The following is a 23,930-nucleotide window of genomic DNA, read 5'->3' on the forward strand; positions in this document are numbered from 1 at the left end:
CAGAAAATGACTACTATCTTATTTGCAGAGGACTACTGAATACAGAATAATTAAACCTTTTAAAAAAAAAATGTTTTTGGATTTTTCAGTAAGGTTCATTTTGTGTGAAATATAAGCAGACGAGTTGTAGCTAACAACTAGAAAAGTTCATAAGTATAAGTTTTCAAAGATTGCTAATACAATCATTATAAAATAAGTAACTCGCAAATGTGAAAGACTGGGGGAGAAAAAAAAGGGTCACTCCAAGTGGACCACCAATCTTCCGACCACTAATCATTATAAGACAAGTTACTCTCAAATGTGAAAAAGACTAATTGCACACGCTAAGGTCTTTTCCTCCTCAATGGACCGAGTGTTCCACTTCAATATAAACATCGAGTCCAGATCTATTAGCTATTATGCCTCTAAAACACAAGCTACCACCAATTCTGCCGTCAAGTTCCTACTTTAAAAAACTAGGATAAAGTCAAAAGAGAAGCACGATGGAGGATCATCCAACAGGCTTCAGGTTCCATCCAACCGAGGAAGAGCTCATCTCTTTCTACTTGCACAACCAGCTCGAGGGCTCGCTGCAGGACCGGCTCCGCTGGATCATTCCGGTCCTCGACATTTGCGCTACCAAGCCGTGGAACCTCCCAGGTAAAAAGAACAAGAGATCACGCATGGCATTTCTTCATTTCTCGACGTTTCTCGTTCATCTCAAGGAAAGAAATCATGGGTTCTGATAAATGTGCGAACTTGTTGCGAATTGCACGTAAAGCTTTCGCTGTTTCTTGCGGTGTTGAGTGCGTTTTGCTGCTGCAGAGCTTTCCGGAGAGCTGTGCCGAGAATACAAAGAGCAGTGGTTCTTCTTCGCCCCGATGCAGGAGAGAGAAGCCAGAGGAGGGAGACCGAGCAGAAGCACGGCGGTGGATTACTGGAAGGTCACCGGATCGCCCTCTCACGTCTACTCATCGGACAACGGAATGATCGGGATGAGAAAGTCCATGGTCTTCTACGTGGGCAAAGCTCCAGCAGGAAGAAAAACCAAATGGAAATTGAACGAGTACAGAGCCACGGAGATAATCTCACCGCCCAATTCCAATTCTTCAAGTTCTAGTATGCCCACGTTTAGGGTAAGCTCATGCATGGACTAAGTGAACTTTTGGTCTTCATTTCAGTTCGACTGCATCATGAGTCTTCAACTTTTATTAGAGATAACAGCGGTGGGAAATCTTCACAAGCATGCATTACTTGATTGATTGATAAATCATGTTTTTCTTCATCCTAGATTTGAGGAATTAATATTCTGCAGTAGGTTGCACTCAAGGATGTTGCCAAACTTACTTTTAAATATCTTCGCAAGCGAGTGATGTTCATATGTACAACACACCTATCAGAGGTTCAAACGCATGAAATTGCGGAACTATAACCCTTATAAAGAAGGAAAATACTTTCCTGATAGTGGTGTCACGGATAGTATAATCTCAACTGTAGATCCCCACATCATTGCCGCATGTTTTGCATAAAACACTCATTGATTGGGAGATCGTGTAGTCAAAAATAACTAACGATCTTGTCATACTATCAGGCTAGCAGCACCCTATACAAAATTAGCACTATTGAATTAGAAATATCCGACCAAAAAAAAAAAATTAGAAATATTATGCCCTTACCTTAGTTTGCCAATGTCATGTACTAGTGTACCGGTAAGCATTCACTTCGAAAATAGAACTTTTTAATTATGTTTTCTACATGTGCAAAAATTTGTAATAAATAATTTTATCGTTGAAACTTTACAGTTGAAACACGAATTCACGTTGTGCCGATTGTACGTTGCGTCTCGGAGCTCCTGACCATTTAATCGTCGGCCATTGGAGTTGGTTGCTAGAGAGACAGTACACGGTGGAGATGGCGGCGGCGGCAAATCAGGGTCCTCGTCAAGATCAGCGATGGAAAATGATGCTGGAATTTCCAGTGAGATTGAGACGACTAGCTTGTTGACAGAAGAACCTATACGGGATTGGGAACAACTCAATTTGTTTTAACACAACACTTAGAAAAATAATTTTCTCCGAATTGTCAATTGATTTTTTTTTCCCCTTATAGATTCCATTGGGCGCTGAAAGATCCAGTTTAAGTACGGATCTCATTCATTTAATGACAAATTTTGTCCTCTAATTTTGTGCATCTAGAAGAGAATAAAAACATCTTGATCAAGGGGTCCAGGATGTCTAGTATCGATTTTATGAGCCTTTTCTTTCAGATTCTATCGTACTGCTCAGTGTGCTTATGTAGTTGTTCACTTTGCTCTATTCATGTGGCGAGGAAGTAGGTAGAGAATGTGCACTTGACATCACATTAGGATAATCGAAAATCTGAACAAGTAATTAAAAGCAAATGTAAGTGACGTGCGTTACGAATTTGAAGAACCCGACACATGTTAAGCGTAGCTTTTTATAGAGTACCCCATCAAGTACCTCATTCTTGTTAGGATTACGTGCATAAATATAACAAAATAGAGTGTAAAGATGAGAAAGGAAAAAAAAAAAAACGAGATGCAATATTTATTATAATTCACCTTTAATCTAAGACTACATCCAGCGGATGATCCACTATAGTTAGCACAATGACCACATCTCTCTTATAACAATCAATTACAAAAGAAAGAGATTATATCTAAACGGTAAAATAACTATTTATGGGTCCAATCCCAATATATCAGTGAAATACAAACCTAAACTATACAAAAATCATCGATAACCTAGTTATCGTTGTGCAGGAGAACAAGAATTTCAGTTGAGAAATATCTACTCCGTCACTCTTTTCATAAATAAAAAACAAAATAACAAGAAGTTCAATACTGACAAGCAACGTAAGAGACCTTGTGAAATGCATCATCATCGATCTTACCACTCGATCCGATTTTACAGTGATTCTATTAGTTGAAAGAATTCTGATCCAAGCCGGTCTAACATTTGATCTTGATTCTAGAACTTCCTTCTGGAAGCATATCAATCAAATTACATGCTTTCAATGATTAGCTCGTGCTTTTATTCTTTGGCTCTTTCGATAAATGCTAGGGATGAGCGCGTGCCTTCAAGAAGGTCCGTCAGTCCTCTCTTTTGACTCTGTAATTACCGCCACAACCCACAACACCTCAAGGCTTCCATGAAAAGGGCACCTTGGAAACCTTTTCTCCAGTTGAAAATTCACCACTGTAACTAAAAATCTGACGTCATGACCGCACTAACTCGTGTTAGAGTGACATCAATAAGAGGTTTTTTTATTTCGTCAGAAGACGTCAATAATAGTTTATCACGTGATTCCAGATGATGATGCCCTCGGCTATTGGATATGAACCTCTTCGGTCTCTTGCGGCGAAATCACTTTTGTATTATCGCAAAAAATTGTACTTTGGTTAGAATTTTGTAGGGGTACCAATGATTCGGATCGGTTTGATTTTTCAAGAAAATCGAATGGAATTGAATCATTATGGTATAAGTTTGAACTGAATCGAATCTCATCCCGAATTGAATGTGAACTGAACCAAAAATCCAGTTCGGTTCAATTTTTATTTTTATTTTTATTTTGTTTGTATCTTTTCTTTTTCTTTCTTTTCTTTTTTGTTTTCTGGTTCAAAGCCCCGCTGGGTGAGGGCCGGCGACCCTCGGGCTAATGGTCATGCAAGCTAGAAATTCTAAAAATTAAATAAACTTCCATTTCAATTGGACCAATTTAGTCCGAAACCTTTTTGTATTACGCCAATTTAGCCCAAGTAAGCTAATTTTAACCAGAAATCATTGACGTGGATAGCCATCTTACGGAGCGAGTGGACATTTTTTAACATTTTCTTAAACAATTTTAAAATTTTGATTATTTTGTCTTTTTTATCATTCTTTTTTTTTTCTCTCAATTCTTATCGGCCACTAGGTGAGGGCTGGCTAGCCCTTGATGGCCACTAGTGAGGGCTAGCTGACCCTCATCGACTGTTGGCAAGAACCAGCAAGCCCTCGCCAACCCCGGCTTGGGCCGCATCACCCACGGCCAATGGAGGTCGCAAAGGCCCAAGGCAAGGGCCTTCGCAGCCTTGAAGGCCCTAGCCAGATTTGGTGATGATCGCAACCCTTGTCGACCAATGTTTATGCAAAAAAGGAAAAGAATGAAAAAAAAGAAAAATAATAATTTAAAATTTTGTTAAATAATGTCTACGTCGGTCTTGGTCGTACCACTTAGGATGAGTGGCGTGAACGTCGGCGATTTCCAACCTAAATTGATCGGATTGATTGAATTGGTACCAAGATAAAAGGTTTAGAACTAAATTGGTGCAATTGAAAAGTTTATGATTAAATTGGTAGCAATGCGACGGGTTTGAGAGTTTTTTTTTTTTTTTTTTGTATTTTTTCGCTTATCCTTGCTTATTGGAGGGAATTCAGTTTTTTTTTTTTTTTTATCGTTCTGCCAAGTCGTGACGGGACGATTATTATTCTCTTGTTCATAATCTTCGAAGCATAATATCCTCCAACTACCACCACTTCTAAGTGGAAGTAAACAGTAGACCTATTGCTTCCATAGTCGCCTCACATGGAAAAGTCCAACCAGGGGCGAAAAATAAAATTCCTGAACACAGTCGGACTCCACCCGAAATCCCTTAGCCCCAATAATCGGCACCGGAATTTCAGGCCCATTCCATTTCGGGCTTCAATGTGTGAGCCCAAAATGATCTGCCCAGCCCGTAGGTTCTTTTTTAATATTTCTAGTAATACATCATCTATTATTTTCCGTCTCAGATGGAAAAAAAAAAAAATTTCACAAGTGAATAATAATATATTAATGCTTAAAGTATCTCCGCTGCCCCCACAATATTCCTTAGGTAAAATAAGAACAACCCCCACATTTCTTATAGTACTAAATAATGAAATTTTGCAAGTTAATAAAATTTTTCATTAATAATGAAAACATTTTCGTGCCTAACCCGAATTTTTTGAACCAGTTTATGTTTGGGCCAGTTTCTATATATATATATATATATCTGTTGATGACATTGTCCACATGAAACTTATCCGATCCAATAATGCATGTCTAGGTTCACAATCGTCAGATATAGGCGATACCTACTCGTTGTAATGATTAAGATTCTCTAAGTTTAAAGATTAAATTTGTACATATAATTTACCCATTTAAGTATTCAATGGTTGAGATGTGTTTCGTTTCTTTCTATTTTTCTCTTCTCTTTCTTCTTCCACAATGCATCCTTGCATTATGAACCCCATCGACTACCTCGATCCAACATTACAACCACCAACGTCATTGCATCTCTCTTGCTCTCTCGCTCGGCTCATAAGACTCCAAATCTTTGCTTGTGCGGTGGTCGACATCCACGCGAGCAAGTCACCAGAAATCCATGCTTACATAACCATGATTCATATTTCACACAAACACGCGCACACAGATGCGCACACACCTTATATGTGAGTTGGGAGGTGGCGGTAGCTCGTCGGTGACGACTTTGACAGATGTGGTGGCAATGAGCAACGGAATCACAGTGCTGAGTAGAGATGAAATAAAAAATGGGGCTAGGGTTTGGTAAGGGTGTATTTGATTCAACACAATCCAAATATATTATTTTTGTGACGTAAGTTGATCCGTAATGTCAATTATTCAAGAGGGATAAATTTCAATATAAATTGTGATATATACCTTTCCTACAATCAAGAACCGGCCAACTCCCCAAATAAATCCCCCATGAATATCTCCCCAACATTTTCCTAAAATCCCACATATAATCCTTAATCATTACCGACTCAAAACTCATATGTTCATACTTAGCAACTTTAGTTGGGTAGTTAAATTTTTATCAAATGGTCATCGTGCCTGACACGCGATCGTGTCTACCGATCACTGTAACATTTGCTCGTCTTCCTCATTCTTTTCCGCATAAGGGAAGCATATTTTAACGAGCTTGGGCTACGTTGAGATTCAAAGACAACCTACGAAGACAGATAAAAACAAGCGACATTATGCAAGGGATAGAAAGCTTATTTTCACAACCTTTTGGCGTCGTGCGTCGCTATTGATGCCAATTTACATTGGAAAGTAGACGGGATAATTACACTATTAGTACCATAACTTTTGTATGGCGTTCACTTGAGTGCCATGACTTTCAAAACGTTCATTTAAGTGACATAACTTTCAAAAATTATTCACTTGAGTGCCATCGCTGACGTGGCACTCCGAAAAAGCCGACGTAGATGCCGGAAAAATTGACATAGCACTCAAGTGAACGATTTTTGAAAGTTATTGCACTCAAGTGACGTTTTGAAAGTTATGGCACTCAAGTGAACGCCGTACACAAGTTATCGCACTCACGATGTATTTATCCCGAAAGTAGACGATACATTGATTAGCACTATCGAGAGTAGAGGAATTAACCAAACCGGCATCACTACATGACATGTTGGATAATAATTTAGGAAGAAATTTCCCCATTGTGGATCGGCCAATCTAAAAAAGATCATTTACGATGTGAATACTTTCAGAATTCATACCCTATTGATACCTTTCACGTACTATCCATTAGACCTAATGATGAGCTTAGTGGCCTATAGGCCCACTAAGGTAGGTCCCAGCCAGGCAAGAAAATTGCCCACAAAATCTTAGACCTATTGTACGATGGCCAATTTGGTCTTATACTATTCAATTTAATCAATTTAATTTTAAACCTATTGATAATTTTCAAATGTAGTCATTCGGAATTGCTAAAGTCGAAGATTTTTGCAATTTTTTAAAATTTTGATTTTCTTTTGTTTTCTTTTTCTCCCGTGGCCAATCTTGATGATGGCCTGTGACCAGCCATCATTGAGATCATAGACGAAAATAAAAAGAAAAGGGAAAAGATAAAGTAAAAAAAAAAACACAAACTAGAAACATTGTCTACATCAATATTGGCATCTACGTCGGTGATTTCCAGTCAAATTTTGCCAAATATACTACATTGGAATATCGTCAAAAAATTTAGAACTAAATTGAACAAAATGAAAATGTATGACTAATTTGGCGGTCATACAATAAGTATACGACTTTTTGAACAATTGTCACATTCATTTACTTATAAACCAAAATCCTTTTTGAAGACATTGACATCCGAACATCTTGAAAAATAGGGATGTCAATGGTTCGATTTTTCAGAACAACCGAATCAAATCGAACCGAATTGGGTATATTACATTGATTGAATTGGATATATCACACCTTGGAACATACCTTCTTCACGGATTAAATGTCTTGAATGTAGCCTTGAGGGGGAGTTCTTCTTTTTTTATCATTCAAAATAGAAGTAGCGTCCTTCATCTTCTTTTTGCTTCAAAGTTAAAGAACAATTATATCACGTTGAAAAACAAGTAACTGCCAAAGGTTGTTACATTTGCAAGTTATGGGCTGGGTTAGCCCAACATGGGCGGCCTACCCATAAAACCTATCACTAACAATGGCTTAAAGTACATTACAAGTATCAAAATATGTGTACGACGCTCACTTTAATGCCAAAACTTTCAAAAGGATCACTTAAGTGTTAAATTTTTTGAAAAATAATGATTTTAGTACCAAAACTTTCAAAAGGATCACTTAAATGTCAAATTTTTTGAAAAATGTTCATTTCACTGCCAACTCCAACGAGTCACGTCAACTCAAATATTAATAAAAAATAGGCTCGCCGGATTTTCCAGCAAGCCATATTAACTCAAATTGGAGTTGGCATCGAAGTGAGCAGTTTTCAAAAAAATTGGCACTTAAGTAATTGTTTTGAAAGTTTTGGCATTAAAGTAAGTGCCCTACACAAGTTTTGACACTTGTAGTGTACTTTAGCCCATTAACAATTATAGAGTAAAAAAGAGGAATGATGGACCAATTTGAAGATAAACTTTATCTCTAGCATTATCAAAAGAACCAAAGAATAAAAGCACGAACTAATTGTTTGAACACATGTCATTAATATACTTAATTGGGAAGAGAAGGGAGCTTCAAGAATTACGACAGAATTTTAGACCAGCTTGAACTAGAATTCCGTCTACCGCTATAATCGTTGTAAAGTCAATTGAATGAGGAGATCGATCATGGTGAATTTCACGGAATTTACTTGTAATTTCGTTTTTTTATGGAAAAGAGTGTTGGAGTAGATATTTCTACTAAATTCGTATATCCATGGTCATCAATAGAGAAAAGTATATCGAAAATCCTAAAACTTATACATGAAATATGATCATATTATATATCTTTCAATTGATTCAAGTCTCCTTCTAAAAAAAAAAAAAAAAAAAGTGCCCTGATGAAGTCCTTTTGACGAACAAAACGCTTGAGCTGCAATTTTTCCAACAGAGGAGCTTCGTTTGAGTTCATTAAGAAAAGGACAAAAGAACAGTTCATTAATAAAGGACAAAAAAGTTAGAAAATAGAACTCTAGCATAAATTCATATCCCATTCATAAAAAATTTAACGAAAAATGATTTTGGCTTCTCAAGAGGTGGCCCAGACCGGGCTTGGTCGCGCTAGGCTAGGCATAACAAAGTCGTCAATCCACAATTTATTTCGGACAAAAAATTATTTTCCATTCTTATGCTTTCATTACTTTTCTATTTTAATCCAGTCCTTCTAATATATAAAGCATCTAACCGAATCCCGGAATTGGCTGAGTGACGATTGGCCGAGGCCCGAGGGGCTTGGAAGAAAGGGTACTCACTATCCCACGAGGCAAAATCCAACTAACGCGACTATCATAGGACACCAGTGTGTGACGTAGATTAAACATTGTCTAAGTAAACATCAATCGTGGATAGTGAGAAGTGGGGAGTATAAGAGTTTTCCTTTGTATCTTCGGTGAGGAAAACTATTTCTCGCAAGACGACTTCAGACCAATTAACGTTTATGCAGCTAATTAACCTAATTGTGAAATGATTCGAGATTTAACCTAATAATCGATGAAAGCACACGATTTACTATAATTACAAATCCCGATTATGACAATTGAGCGCGAATGGTCAGTCCTATTTTATGATCGTTAGTGGCAACGTGGCATGACATGATACGAAGATTAGCCAATTAATTGTAAAGAGAGGCACGTCCTGAATGAGAGAGATCATCATGCATGAGATATTTTTCAAGCCAAGACCCAAAAGCGAGCTCGATGCCGCGGCCACGAAGTTGCAGAAAGTGTAATAAAATATGTAATGACATGATCCCGGATGGCATTCTCCTCTGCCGTGTATCATTGAATGAACCTCTTGAGTTTCTTGCGGCCCAAGCTCTCTCTGGAGCAATTGAACATATCACGGAAGTTTCTATGTTGACTACTATGATGTTGGTTCGAGCTTGCTTTTGGCCGAACCAACTAGCTTTGGGATACCAATTCCAATTTGAGTTGCTTAACAGCGTTTGTTTATTTTTTCCCCCCTTATATTTACCGACCTTTCTACGGATTTACCACTTTTATTTGCCTTACTAACCAAACTTTTAAATTTTACCGACTCTTTTTTAGGAAGTACCAAACTTTACTAGAGTACTTTACTTTTTACTCGTTGTTGCATTAATGAGTTGATTGTGATTTTTTTGCATTGTTTTTTCTGAGTTGCGATTTGCTTGTTTTAGTTGAAGGATTAGGTTATATTTCAGGACCAAAATGAATACAAAAACATTGCATGGACACTTACCAGATGAGAACCTTAGGATTTATAATTGAGTAAAAACACTTTGTTAACTCCAAAATTGATTTGGAACTTTCAGCATATCGTCTTTAAATATTTTATTTTATCGTGGAAGTTTATACGATGACTACCATGATGTCAGCATTTTCCTTGATTAACGCGTATCTCCATCGGATTGTGGTCACCTAACGCCCTCTTAGATTTTGATTTGAATGTCTTGACATTGACCGAGGGAAAATCTCCCCCTCTTCTGTCTTATCTTTTTGCCTTGTGACCACAAAAAGCAGTCAGCACTTGAACAATTCTTGTGTTCCCACATTCATGTTACCACCATGTCAAACGAAGCTTTGGGGAGGAAACTGAAGTGCATGTTGGGATACTAGCTATAGAGGGCATGTGCTCTATTTTTCTCCCTTCTTTCTTCATCCACGATGCTAGCTCTGTGCCTCACGAGCCCTCATCATCGATGCACCTCATGAGTTCTATTTTCCTCAGGTCGTCACGCCTCTCACGCTCTCTTTACATCTCTCTTTGAATGCCGCGATCCTCGATCATATGATGGTTGTCACCTTTGTCCCTCCAATTGCATGTACGTCCCTCGCCTCATTGGACACCAATCTTTGTCTGTGTGGCGGCCGACCTCCACGAGTGTAAGTCACTAGATATCACGATCTCCATGGCTGTCATTCACATTTCACACGCAGACACAAACCCAACGTTGACAGCTGATCAACGTAATATTTCCTCATCTTCTAATTCTTTTGCTTGTAAGAGAATGATATTTTAGCACGCCTGGATAATGTCGACTTTTTGAAAGCGGAAAGTAGCTCTTGGAATACGGTGACAGCTTGGACTAAGTCGACATTGCATAATTATATATTTTATTTTATCATAGAAATTTCTATGTGGACTTCCATGATGTTGGTTCGTCCTTTCTTTTGGCCAAACCAACTACCTTTGGGATACTAATCCTAATTTGAGTTGCTTAAGAACATTCGTTTGTTCTTTTTCTTATATTTACCAACTTTTCTATGGAGTTACCACTTTTATTTGCCTTACTTGCCAATTTTTTAAATTCACCAACTCTTTTTTAGAAAAATACCAAATTTTATTAGGGTAATCACCATTTTTCTCTGACTGAGTGGCCAATTAGTTTTGCTTCACCAAATCTTATTTAAGTTAGTTATCGACGTCCTTGTAGTTTTTCAATTACCAACTGCCCCAAATCTCTAACAAAAAAAAAAAAAAAAAGGAATACTTCGCTCATTTTTACTAACTTATTTTTATTTTTCTTATCAATGCCTTGAGTGTACTAACTGTTTTATGAAATTAACAGCCGTTTTTGTGCGACTTACTGACTTTTCTTTAACCAAATCAATGATTAATTTTAGGTTACTAAATCTCCTTTGAGTTGTTTACCAACTATTCTGTTGAGTTAGCACTAGTATTTGCCTTACTTACCAACCCGTTTTATAAGTTAATAGTTAATCTTAGGGATTATCGACCAAAAAAAAAAATTAATGTTAGGGATTAGGGTGGTCATTGAAGATTCAAGTTGAGACATGTTAATGCAGAAGCATACCCGAACTAAGGAGAGTATACCGAACACCGGTCTTACATGTGAGGAGAAATTTTTGCAATACACGTGTAAGTTGTGTGAGAAAAGTCCCATATCGGAGAATTTATGTTGTGTGGGGGAGTTCATATATTGTAATTGTCTCATAACTCATTAGCTTAAGCTCTTGAGTAAATGTGTGTCAAACTGTATATATTGAAGGGCTTGGACTTGGATTTTCTTTTTATAATCTCCTCAAATGAATGTATTAGATTTTCATTGCACGTTCCAATAGTTAGATAAGCCTACATGTTCACTTTAGATCATCTTTTGAGAAAATGAGGGCACTTCAAACCCTTATTTAGAATTTTCTTGTAAAAAAATTTGAAGAATTGGTAGGAGAAACAAATAAATTTTGATAAAAGATAAAGAGAAGTTGGTAAATTTGCAATTTTTTAAGAAACTCGGTAATTTCATTAAATGTCAGTAAGTCCACCAACAAAATTGCCTAAAAGAATATGGTGACCGATAAATTTTCTTTTTAACCACTAATTTGTTAACGCAACTCTTTCATAAATCTACAAGTATAAAAAAAGAAAAGAAAACGAAAACCCCTTTCTCCAAAAAAAACAAAACATTAGAATCATCCACACGTCTGGAAAGAAAATAAAAAAAAGGAGGTTATAGGCGAAAAGATCCTTCATGGCTTCATGCACACAGGATAGCATGAAGAATAAGCTTATGCAATTTAAATTTGAGCACGTTGACGAAATAGTTTTGAATCGATCAAGAGGAGAAAACTCTGACCTGAAAATTCTTCCAGATCGGTTGCTACATTAAAGTTGTCAAGTTGAAGAAGGGTCCCAGGGCGTAAAAACTCTGGACATAAATTAAATCCAATTCCTCTTTTAACGTTACTTCTATCTCTGTCCTCCACCCAAAGGCCAAAGCCAATTGAAAAAATGTGACGGAGTGTTGAGAAATAATAAGTATCACCTTTGCCTTTGTCTTTGTCTTGGGATACAACCTTTGCGAGTGGGAACGTGCCAATGGTCGAAGACAAGATTGACTATACATGGCCGGAGATCAAGAATATTTACAAGTATCGTCTTTGCCTTGGTCTCTGTTAGCTGTTCCTTTACTTCTTCGGCAAAAGAATGTTTCCAACGAGGATGTTTCCGATAAATAAACAACTTGATGTACGAAAAAGACGGCGTGTGACATAATATTCAGAGTACAACTTGACCTCTCCCCTAGTGCAAGTCGTCCGGAGTGCGCGAACGGGAAATGAACCCTCGAACCCCGATGAATCGGACCCAAGACCCCAACAGCCCGGACTCGAGTACCCGACATGACGCAGCGTTCAGCGAATAACGCAAGAAAATCCTTGCTAAATGAGAGAAATCTCGAAAATTATCTGAATATTATTGATGATTATTTTTAAAAAAACGTGATAAACACCTTTTATAATGTGTTATCCTAACCCTAGTCCAATTAGGAATCAAAATATCAAAAAACGAAAAATTACAAAAGTGCCATTGAAATAAAAATAAGCCCGACAAATACTAAAAAAAATAGGAAAACCTATCTAAACATTCTCGAACCGCCAAAATTCATCGTTAGTCACAGCCAAAAGCTGTGAGTATTGATCGAGACGCCGTTTCGCTTTAGCCTGCCGAATTTGAGCTCAATTCAACGTCGTCGACCCGATCCACTGGTTCTAGCTGCAACACCGTTTCGCCTTCCGATTAGATTTATGTTGATCCAATCGATCCAGGAACGCACCACTAATGACATCCGCATCATTCTCCTCCACTTGAGAAAAACTCGTCCTCGAGTTAGAATCGGAATCCGGATACATCGGCTCGGTTGACTCATGGAATAGCGACAAATCAGCAACATTAAAAATGTTGGATATGCCCATGCTATGTGGAAGGTCTATAACATAAGCATTATCATTGATTCTCCTGCCGACAGTATAAGGCCCGTACTTCTTCTGCTGCAGGTTGTTGTAAGATCCAGCTGGTAACCGCTCCTTACGAAGAAACACCATGACACGATCACCTACCTCAAACACCTGCTTTCGCATGTGCTTATCTGCGGCTGCCTTATACTTCTTATTAGCTTCCTCCAGCTTCTGTCTGACTTCATGATGCACCTCTACAATCTGTTTAGCCATATGATTCGCCGCAACACTCTTGTCTGTTTGCTTAGGCAATCGTATCAAATCTAGAGTATCTTGAGGCGCCTTTGTATAAACAACGAGAAAAGGCGACCCGCCAATAGAACTATGGACTGCATTATTATAAGCTAACTCTGCTTGAGATAAAGCAATATCCCACTGCTTCGGCTTGTCTCCACGGATGCTTCGAATCAAGTTGCCCAGAGTTCTATTGACCACCTCTGTCTAACCATCGATCTGCAGGTGTGTTGTGCTACTAAAATTCAAAGAAGAGTCAAAGAGCTTCCACAAAGTCCTCCAAAAGTGCCCCAGAAACTTACTGTCTTTATCGGAAGTAATAGATTTAGGCACTCCATGCAAGCGAACTACTTCTTTGAAAAATAATCTGGCCACGCTTACTGCATCAGACGTTTTCCTACAAGGGATGAAGTATGCCATCTTGGAAAATCTGTCTACCACAACAAAAACAGAATCTACGCCTCTTTGGGTTCGTGGCAAACCAAGCACAAAATCCATAGACAGATCTTCTCATATATTGCCGGGAACAGGTAAAGGCATGTATAGACTTGTATTCTTAGATTGCCCCTTAGCGATCTGACAAACATAACATTTTTGCACGTACCTGCCGACATCTCTACGCAATCGGGGCCGGTAAAATCGCTCCCTAACGGCAGCAATAGTTTTGTCGCGTCTCGGATGTGCAGCTAAACATCCTTCATGTAAATCACGAATTACCTTCTCTCGTAATGAGGTTCGAGGAAGGCAAAGCTGATTACCTCGCATCGGATAACCATCCATGGCATAGAATTCTTGCACAGGTTGACTAGCAGCACATGACCCCCAAATCTGCCCAAAGTCATCATTACCTGCATAACAGTCTTTCAGTTGCTCGAATCCCGTAATGTCTTGGCTTAACGTAATCAACAAGCCGGCTCTCCCGCTCAACGCATCGGCTACTACATTTTGCACACCTAACTTGTGTTGTAATCTGAAAGGAAATTTTTGCAAAAATTGACACCAACGTGCGTGCATGTCTTTGCTAATCCTCTTCTAACTATTCGGATACTTCAAAGCTTCATGATTAGGATATAGCACGAATTCTTTTCCAATCGGATAATGCTCCCAAGTCTTCAAAGCCCTTACGACGGAATAAAATTCTTTGTCATAAGTACTCCACTTCTGTCTCGAGTCGCTAAGCTTCTCATTGAAATAGCAAACTGGTTTGCGCTCTTGAGATAAAACAGCTCCTATGCCCACGCCACTAGCATCACGGTCCATTTCAAACGGTTTATCAAAATCGGGTAAAGCCGTAACATGCACGGTACATAATTTTTCCTTCAGAACAACAAAACTATTCTCGGCTTCCTCCCCCCATACAAATTTCCCCTTCTTCATACACTCTGTAATTGGGGCCGCAATAGTACTGAAATTTTTAATAAAACGCCTATAAAAGGTAGCCAACCCATGGAAACTCCTAACTTTAGAAACTGTTTTAGGAGCTGGCCACTCTCTTATTGCTCTTACTTTCGCCTCATCCACCTCTATTCCCTCAGCGGTGATAATAAATCCTAGGAATAACAACTTATTAGTCAGAAAACTACACTACTTAAGATTAACATACAGCTTATTAATATGCAAAGCTGTCAACACCTCCCTCAAATGCATCAAATACTCCTCCTCAATTTTACTATAAATCAGGATATCATCAAAATAAACTACGACAAATTTGCCGATAAAAGATTTCAGAACCTGATTCATAAGTCTCATGAAAGTGCTTGGAGCATTAGAAAGGCCGAACGGCATCACCAACCACTCGTATGGCCCCTCTTTTGTCTTGAAAGCTGTCTTCCACTCATTGCCAGGCTAAATACGAATCTGATGATATCCGTTCTTCAAATCCAGCTTTGAAAACCACTTAGCGCCATGCAACCTATCCAGCATGTCATCCAATCTTGGAATAGGAAACTTGTAGCCCACAGTTATCTTGTTGATGGCTCTGCTATCTACACACATCCTCCAACTCCCATCTTTCTTAGGAGTTAACAGAGCGAGAACGGCACATGGGCTCATACTATTCTGAATATGCCCCCTTCGCAGCAACTCCTCCACCTTCTCCTTTAGAATCTCGCTCTCCTTTGGACTCATCCTGTAGTGCGGTAGATTAGGCAGACTAGCACCAGGAATTAAGTACGTATGGTGCTGAATATCGCGCATAGGAGGCAACCCGTCTGGAATCTCTTCGGGCATCAACTCGCTAAATTCCTTCAATAAAGGTCTAACGGATTCAGGTTGCTCCTCTACTTGTTGTTTAGCCTCTGCCTCAATTGCCTGCTTTACTACCAAAACATGAATTTCCCTGGTCTCCTTAATTTCAGAGTCAAATTTCCTTGTAAGAGTAAGGAAATTACTTCCGGCAACCTGTTTGCTTTTGTTCTTCGGGGGCAGCAATGTATACTTCACACCATCCTTCACGAGACTATACTGATTGTTCCTCCCCGAATGTTGAGCATCTACATCAAATTACCACGGCCTCCTAAATAACACGTGACATACATCCATGTCTACCACATCACAATACAATTCATCATGATATTTACCAATGGAGAATGGAATTTTACATCGCTCGATCACATGAATGTTGTCCGCTCCGGATTTAATCCATCCTAATGTGTATGGGTTAGGATGCTTCTCCATAGGTATTCCTATCTTCTTCACCGCCTCTTTCCCGAAAATGTTCTCCATGCTCCCACTATCAATAACCACAGCAAAGATTTTTCCCGGAATGGTACATCTGGTTCGGAATAACCGATGGCGCTGCGAATCATCCTCCTGTTTTGGGGCTAACATCATCCTGCGCACAACGCAATTCACCTCATCCTCTTCCTCTTCTTCAAAATCATCCTCGTCGCCATTTGGTTCACAACAATATTCATCTTCCTCCTCTTCCCTCGCGGCCATATTAACTATCTTTCTCTGAGGGCATTCATTAGATTTGTGCCCGGGTTGATTACACCTGTAGCACTTTATCCCCGCTGGTTTAGCGTAAGGATTTGGGTTTACTGATTTCTGCGCTTGCGTTCCCTTATCCCTCGCCTCGTTCATAGGGTGCTTCTCCACCACCTTATCATCCCGACTCCGCTCTGTGTTATAACGATTGTTGAAGCCGCTCTTCTCTAAGGAACTGTTCGAACCGCTACCTCTATAGTTCTCGTAGCCCCTCTTACCCTGTTCTTGCTACATCATCTCTGCCTTCATCGCCATGTTCTTCGCTTGCAGACTGATTCCGTAAAAAGCTGTACTCCAATCTTATCTCGGATGAAGGGCTTCAACCCATTGAGATATCCGGCCACCTATTGCCCCTCCGTCTTCGACAGATATTCCGCTCCGTCAACCTCATAAATTCTGCCGTGTACGCATGGACATACCGATTACTTTGCTAGCAACATTGATATTGCTGGAACATGATCTGTTCATAATCGGGAGGAAGGAACTCTTGCTTCAGCAACCTTCTCATCCTCTGCCAAGTTCGAACTCGCTCTTTTCCTTCTCTCTCTCTCCTATTCCGCAATCTCTCCCACCATGCGGACGCACCCCCCCTTCAATCTACGGGCTACTAATCGCACCTTTTTCTTACCGGGGTTTCCATATAATCGAAGAATTTATCTATATCAGCAACCCAATCCAGAAATTCCTCTATTCCCAAACCTCCATTAAAAAAAGGGATATCGACTTTTAGTTTAAAGTCGTTACCTTCACGATCGTCATAGCGACGCCTGCCGTCTCTTCTTTCACGATCATTGTAACGTCCCCTTCGAATTCCTCCATAATTGTTCCGGTTTGCATAATCAGCACGTTCTTCATCCGAAACTTCGGTCTCCTCTTCTTCCGAACTCTCTGAATAAAGAGGATTATCCTGCCCGCGAATAGGAATAGGCCTATCGACGGGGTCACCGCGAGCAAAATCTGCACCCGACCTTCTGCCATGTTGCCGATTCCGATTCACATCAACGCCGAGACCCTCGAATCAATCCGCTATCTCGTCAAATCGCTCTTCGAAACGACGAATGCCTTGATCAAATCGTTGATCTATGCGTTCCATTAAAAGCTGCTCCAAACATTGCAGCGCGTCGTCCCCAAGGATTGGGGCTCCAGTCTCCTGAGCATCGTCACGAAGACCACCGCCGGTCGCCATAGGCTTTGATATCACCCGACGCGGCGTTCGGCGAATAACACAAGAAAATCCTTGCTAAAGGAGAGAAATCTCGAAAATTATTTGAATATTATTGATGATTATTAAAAAAAAAATGTGATAAACACCTTTTATAGGGTGTTATCCTAACCCTAGTCCAATTAGGAATCAAAATATCAAAAAACAGAAAATTACAAAAGTGCCACTGAAATAAAAATAAGCCCGAAAAATACTAAAAAAAATAGGAAAACCCATCTAAACATTCTCGAACCGCCAAAATTCATCATTAGTCACGGCCAACGGCCGTGAGTATTGATCAGGACGCCGTTTCGCTTCAGCTTGCCGAATTTGAGCTCAATCCGACGTCGTCGACCCAATCCGCCGGTTCTAGCTGCAACATCGTTTCGCCTTCGATTAGATTTATGTTGATCCAATCGATCCAGGAACGCACCACTAATGACATTCGCATCACGGCATCTGCATCTGGATCCTGAAGGCTCTAGTCGAGATTCGTTTTTTTTTTTCCCCTCAAAAATCTATTCGGAGTTTCCTGGTGACAAATAACGATGAATACTATCTTATTTGCAAAGGACTACCAAATACAGAATAACTAATCCTTTTTGTTTGGGAAATAACTGTAGCTAACGACTAGAAACGCTCATGTGCACAGCGCAAGTTTTCAAAGATTCGATACATGTTTTCATTATAAAACAAGTGACTCTCAAATGTGAAAAAGCGAAAATTTGAAAAAAGAAGAAGAAGAAGAAGAAGTCACTCCAAGTGGACCACTAATCAACAAGAAGAAATATACTACATACGTTCTTTGGATCTTTATCGGTGTGCCTGATTGCAACCGTGAAATTTTTTGTGGTCCACTTCTATATAAATGTATATGCCTCTAAAACACAAGCTGTGTCAAGTTCCTACTTTAACAACCTAGGATAAAGTCGAAGAGAAATACGATGGAGGATCATCCGACAGGATTCAGGTTCCATCCAACGGAGGAAGAGCTCATCTCTTTCGACTTGCACAACCAGCTCGAGGGCTCGCTACAAGACCGGCTCCCCCGTATCATTCCGGTCCTGGACATTAACGCCACCGAGCCTTGGAACCTCCCAGGTAAAAGAACAAGAAAACATGCATGGCGTTTCTTCATTTTTCGATGTTTCTCGTTCATTGTCACCGAAGGAAATCACGGGCTCTAATGAAATGGGCAAGTTTGTCGTGAAATGTACGTAAAGTTCACACTTTTTCTTGAGCTGTTGTGTGTGTTTTGCTGCTGCAGAACTTTCCGGAGAGCTGTGCCGAGAAGACAAAGAGCAGTGGTTCTTTTTTGCGCCGATGCAGGAGAGAGAAGCCAGAGGAGGGAGAGCGAGCAGAAGCACGGCAGTGGGTTACTGGAAGGCCACCGGATCGCCTTGTCATGTCTACTCATCTGAAAACAAAATGATTGGGATGAAGAAGTCTATGGTCTTCTACGTGGGAAAAGCTCCAACAGGAAGAAAAACCAAATGGAGATTGAATGAGTATAGAGCCATGGCAATAATCTCACCTCCCAATTCCAATTCTTCAAGTTCTAGTATGCCCACGTTTAGGGTAAGCGCATGCATGAACTAATTGAATTTTATCTTCATTTCAGTTCGATTGCATGAACAGTCCTCAACTTTTGTTAGAATAACAGCGGTGGGAAATCTTCACAAGCATGCATTACTTAGATTGATTAACGACTTTGTATAGTTTATTAGATGAGTCAAGTTGTTCATCCTAGATTGGAGGAATTAATATTCTACAGTAGGTTACACTCATGGATCTCGCCAAATTTGTTTTTCAATATGTTTGCAAGTGAGTGATTTTCATATTTACAGAGGTTCGAATGGATGAAATTGCAGAAATATGGCCCTTATAAAGAATTTGCGCTACTGAATTAGAAATATTATGCGGTTGCCTTAGTTTGCCAGTGCTATGTACAAGTGTATCAGTAAACATTCACCTTGAAAATTAAAGTTTTTAATTGTAATTTTTCACGGGTGCAACAAATTTGTACTAAATAATCTTCTTCTTGAAACAATATAGTTGAGACACGAATTCACCTTGTGCCGACTGTACATTGTATCCGAGAGCTCCCAGCCATTTAATCGACGGCCACTGGGGTTGGTTGCTAGAGAGACGATACACGGCGGAGAAGGCGGAGGCAGTGGTGGATCAGAGTCCTCATCGGCGATAGAAAATAATGCTGGAATTTCCAGTGAGGTTGGGACGACTAGCATGGAGACAGAAGAACCTATATGGGATTGGGAACAACTCAATTAGTTTTAGCACAGTCCTTTGAAAAATAATTTCCTTTGGATGTGTTGCCATCTTTGACTGAAAGTTGTTTGTCGATCGATAGTTTTTTCCTTATAGTTTCCATTAGGTGCTGAAAGATCCAGTTTAAGTACGGATTGTTTAGAAAACTTCCCAATATGTTTTCAAGATTGTCAAAATCTTCCATAATGTCTATTGAAACCGATGAAAGTATTTTCAGGTAGTATTCATGGAGGAACCATATTCAGACTCTGTTTACTGTTATCTGGATATCGTGTCTGAAGTTTTACTTCATGGATATCACGGATGTCATTAGAGTAGAATGAGAATACCAGCAAAGGTCGCACAAGAATATTGTCAAGATGCTTGGCATCTTTAGACTATGCGAAATCTATTCTGAGTTAGGGAGTATATTCAGACCCAGTATGCAACAACTAGCGATCTGGTTCGTACTTCACATTTAGTAAGTATTGATATTCAATCTTAAAGACTGTTTTGCAACACAACTCATCACGCAAAACATCTTGTTTGATTGACAATATTTGTGAAGGCAAGATATTCCTTCGAAACGAAGAACTCTATTTATGAAAACTCAATTTTAGTTGTATGGGCGACTGAGTTAGTGGGATGCTGATCTCATTTCTCAACGGATGCTCAATTTCCTTGAAGCATTTGTATCCAACTGGTTGATTAGAGAATAATCCTCTAAATACTGTCCAATGACTAGATTGGAGGTGGAAGAGTATGAAATGAGATTCTAGTGCTGAAGTGAAAAGAGTTGCGAATAAAAAATTTCAAAGTCCAAGAGAGCTCCTGTGACATCCGAAAAATTTCCACGCTAGTAACTTATACGTGGAAGTTTGGCATAGGTGGAAATTCCAGTTAAATAATTTACGTGGTTTTAGTGGAGATCGAATCGTATTTTCGTATGTGTAGTTTTTGACAAATGAACCCTCTTTGGATTGAATTACGGAGTAATTGTTTACGAGTTGATTTTCTAGAGTGGCGGTGAAATATGCAACGCCATGTTGATTGTTAATGGAAAACAATATGTTCCGAGATTTCGTATCAAACGAGTGATCAACTAGAAATTTACTAAGTTGACTATATTCATTGCGTTCAGTAAATTTTCTAAACATATTGATTATTTTGAAATATTCTTTTGACTTACCAATGTTTAAAACGGACACTGATTTCCCCGTTTACGTATGCCTTCAATTGATTTCTTGCGTCACGACCCGAACCTTACGAACCGTCGACATCCCACCTAGTCTCGCTTGCGTACGGTTCTCCAGGATCCTCAGGCCAACAAAATTAAACAACACATGCGGAAGCAACAACAATCCCCATACAGAAAACCAACAAAACTACGATAACTTGGGATGGTAAAAACACACGTATGTACATATATACATAGTTGTTACAAACTGTCAAACCTAAGGCTTCGGGGGCCACTGTACAAGCCCGTGACCACCTATAACAAAAGACACGCGGTTGAAGCCCGCTATACAACCAAAATACAACACGCCACAAAAACTATGAGGCCAACCATCTAATCCTCGTCCTCGTCCTCGTCCTCGCTACCCAGCACAAACCCATATCGGGCTGCCAGCTCAGCCTCATTTAACTCGGAGACCCGTTCGGCATCCGAAGGCTCCACAACTTCACCATCTGCTTCTGCGGGTACCACAACTACTGCGTTGGGCGCCAAAACTTCAAGTACAGCATCGGAGTTCACCACCTCTCCATCTGGGGGTGCAGCATTCACAAGATCGTACTCCCCGACTCCATTAAAGGGAACATCAAAACCTCTCAATGGTCCCACGGTCAGGTCCCCGTGGCGATAGGTCCATGCCACATAAGTCCGAGGCTTCCAATATAGCTCTCCGATATCTACCCAAACTGTAGTTGTATATCTATAATAAACTTGATTCTCCCCGACAGGATACTCTATCACTTGCGTATCCAGTCCCGGGGAATCCCGAACTTCCGGGGCGGAACGCTCATGGCTGAGGCAAAGGGTCTGAAAAACAACGAGCCCACGACGGAGTGAGATAAAATCTCAGTAGGAAAATCTCTAACCCTAAATCAGGTCGCTAGTGCCTCCAGACACATTTTCATTGAAAAATTTCCGACAATCCCTCTTTCTTACCCCAAAAATTCCACAATTAAATTCCAGAAAATTCCATTCTTTCTCCGAAAATTCTCACACCTTCTCAAATATTCTACGTTACTCCCGTCTCGGCGTTCCATGCCTCAGTCTGACAATAAAATATTCTACGTGCTCCAGGGCCCGTTTTTAACACATCAGGCCATAATATAACTATCCACATTACTCCAAAAATTTCCACGCTACTCCAGAATATTCCACGTTACTCCAGAATATTCCACGTTACTCCAGAAATATTCTACGTTACTCCAGAATATTCCACGTTACTCCAGAAATATTCTACGTTACTCCAGAATATTCCACGTTACTCCACCGTCATCAAATAAGTTCATAACATTGAGCCTCAGACCTTTATGAAACACGGCTCTATATACATATACCAGGGTCTCGGACACATAGGAATACGACCCACAAATCTCGGTCTCGGACACATAGGAACACGACCGGATTAAGTCTCGGACAATTAGTCGAACACGACTCACTTTGGTTTCGGACGACTTAATTGAACACGACTTTCATACTTTCTCGGTCTCGGACAATCGGACGAATACGGCTCACTTTGGCCTCGGACGACTTGATTGAATATGATCCTCACATTTTCTCGGTCTTAGACAATCGGACGAATACGGATCACTTTGGCCTCGGACGACTTGATTGAATACGACCATCACATTTTTCGGTCTCTGACAATCGGACGAATACGGCTCACTTTGGCCTCAGACGACTTGATTGAATACGACCCTCATATTTCTCAGAATAGTTCGGGACCACGTGATTCACTCACGTTAGAGAATTAATAATTCAGGATCACCCGATTAATTCACACTAATCCAAATATTAATTCAGACTGCCCGATCAATTAATACTACCATAGTATCCAATCCACGTCATGTGACCATATTACGCTAACGTAGCAATTTATAAATCACATGCCATTAAAATTATACTAACGTGGAAATTTATCACGGCCGAACAATAATAATTTTCTAACATATAATTAATCTACGACTATAGTAATCATGCCACATTTAAATGGGCACCATGGCATAACAACTTTATGTCACATAAAAGTAACCCTAGTTAATATATTAACTAACCATGATTCAAAAATTAACTAGAGTCAAATACTAACCTAACCATGATTAAACAATAGCATAAAGTAACTCTAGTTAGGGCATAAAGTAACCATAGTTAAACTTTGACCACTATTATCTTCTTGACTTTACTATCCATGCAAGAACAAGCTTTCTCTCTCCTCCATTTCTGCAAATTTTCGGCCAGCACATATTCAAGCTCATTTCCACCAATTTCTTCATCAAAATCTCACAAATCCTTGGTCTTTTAGCAACCTAGTCACCTAATTTAGGTTTAGAAACAACCCTACCTCAAAAACTCGCAAAACGTCTGTTGAACGGTTGAGGAAAAGATCGAACCAAGCGGCGGTTCTGGCGATCCTTGCATGGCCGGCGATTTGTCGACGATCTAGGAACCTCAAGCTATCCAAAGCGACTCCGGGGAGAGCTCAAAGAATTTTCGGCAATGGAGGGTGAGAGAGAGGGTGTTCGGCCAAGTGAGGGAGAGGGAGAGAGAGAGAGTGAGCTAGAGAGAAAGTGAGCTAGAGAAAGGGTGGGTTCTTGGACAATGAAGAAGAAGAGGGCCAATATAATAATTAATATAGGTTAATAATAATTAATTATGCCCATAAAGTCAAGAGAAAAAAAATAATTTTCTCCCCACGTTGACTAGTCAATCTCGGCCAAAAGGGGAAATGACCAAAATACCCTTCGTTCCAAGTGAAAAATGGGGTATTTTTCGAGGGCAAATGGGTCATTTCCCATATCCAATCCAAATATACT

General features: G+C 39.7%; 1 protein-coding gene and 1 pseudogene across 1 annotated transcript; both read left to right on the plus strand.

Moving 5' to 3' along the window:
* The first annotated feature begins 415 nt into the window (after positions 1-415).
* On the plus strand, positions 416-2,050 carry LOC115735391 (annotated as a pseudogene).
* A 16,477-nt stretch (positions 2,051-18,527) lies between these two features.
* LOC125316396 (NAC domain-containing protein 90-like) lies at positions 18,528-20,031 on the plus strand. The gene is made up of 3 exons (XM_048284651.1): positions 18,528-18,719; positions 18,886-19,196; positions 19,674-20,031. The coding sequence occupies exons 1-3, from the start codon at positions 18,563-18,565 to the stop codon at positions 19,908-19,910; spliced, it is 705 nt and encodes a 234-aa protein (XP_048140608.1). The 5' UTR covers positions 18,528-18,562; the 3' UTR covers positions 19,911-20,031.
* The last annotated feature ends 3,899 nt before the right edge of the window (positions 20,032-23,930 follow it).

The sequence above is a fragment of the Rhodamnia argentea genome, chromosome 8, assembly GCF_020921035.1.
Source record: "Rhodamnia argentea isolate NSW1041297 chromosome 8, ASM2092103v1, whole genome shotgun sequence".
Lineage (NCBI taxonomy): Eukaryota > Viridiplantae > Streptophyta > Magnoliopsida > Myrtales > Myrtaceae > Rhodamnia > Rhodamnia argentea.

Bases quoted from the DNA above. Each gene is read 5' to 3' on its own strand.
- LOC125316396 (XM_048284651.1), top strand. From the start codon at position 18,563: ATGGAGGATCATCCGACAGGATTCAGGTTCCATCCAACGGAGGAAGAG. The intron at 18,720-18,885 runs GTAAAAGAACAA...TTGCTGCTGCAG, and splicing joins CGAGCCTTGGAACCTCCCAG to AACTTTCCGGAGAGCTGTGC. The intron at 19,197-19,673 runs GTAAGCGCATGC...GAAACAATATAG, and splicing joins CTAGTATGCCCACGTTTAGG to TTGAGACACGAATTCACCTT.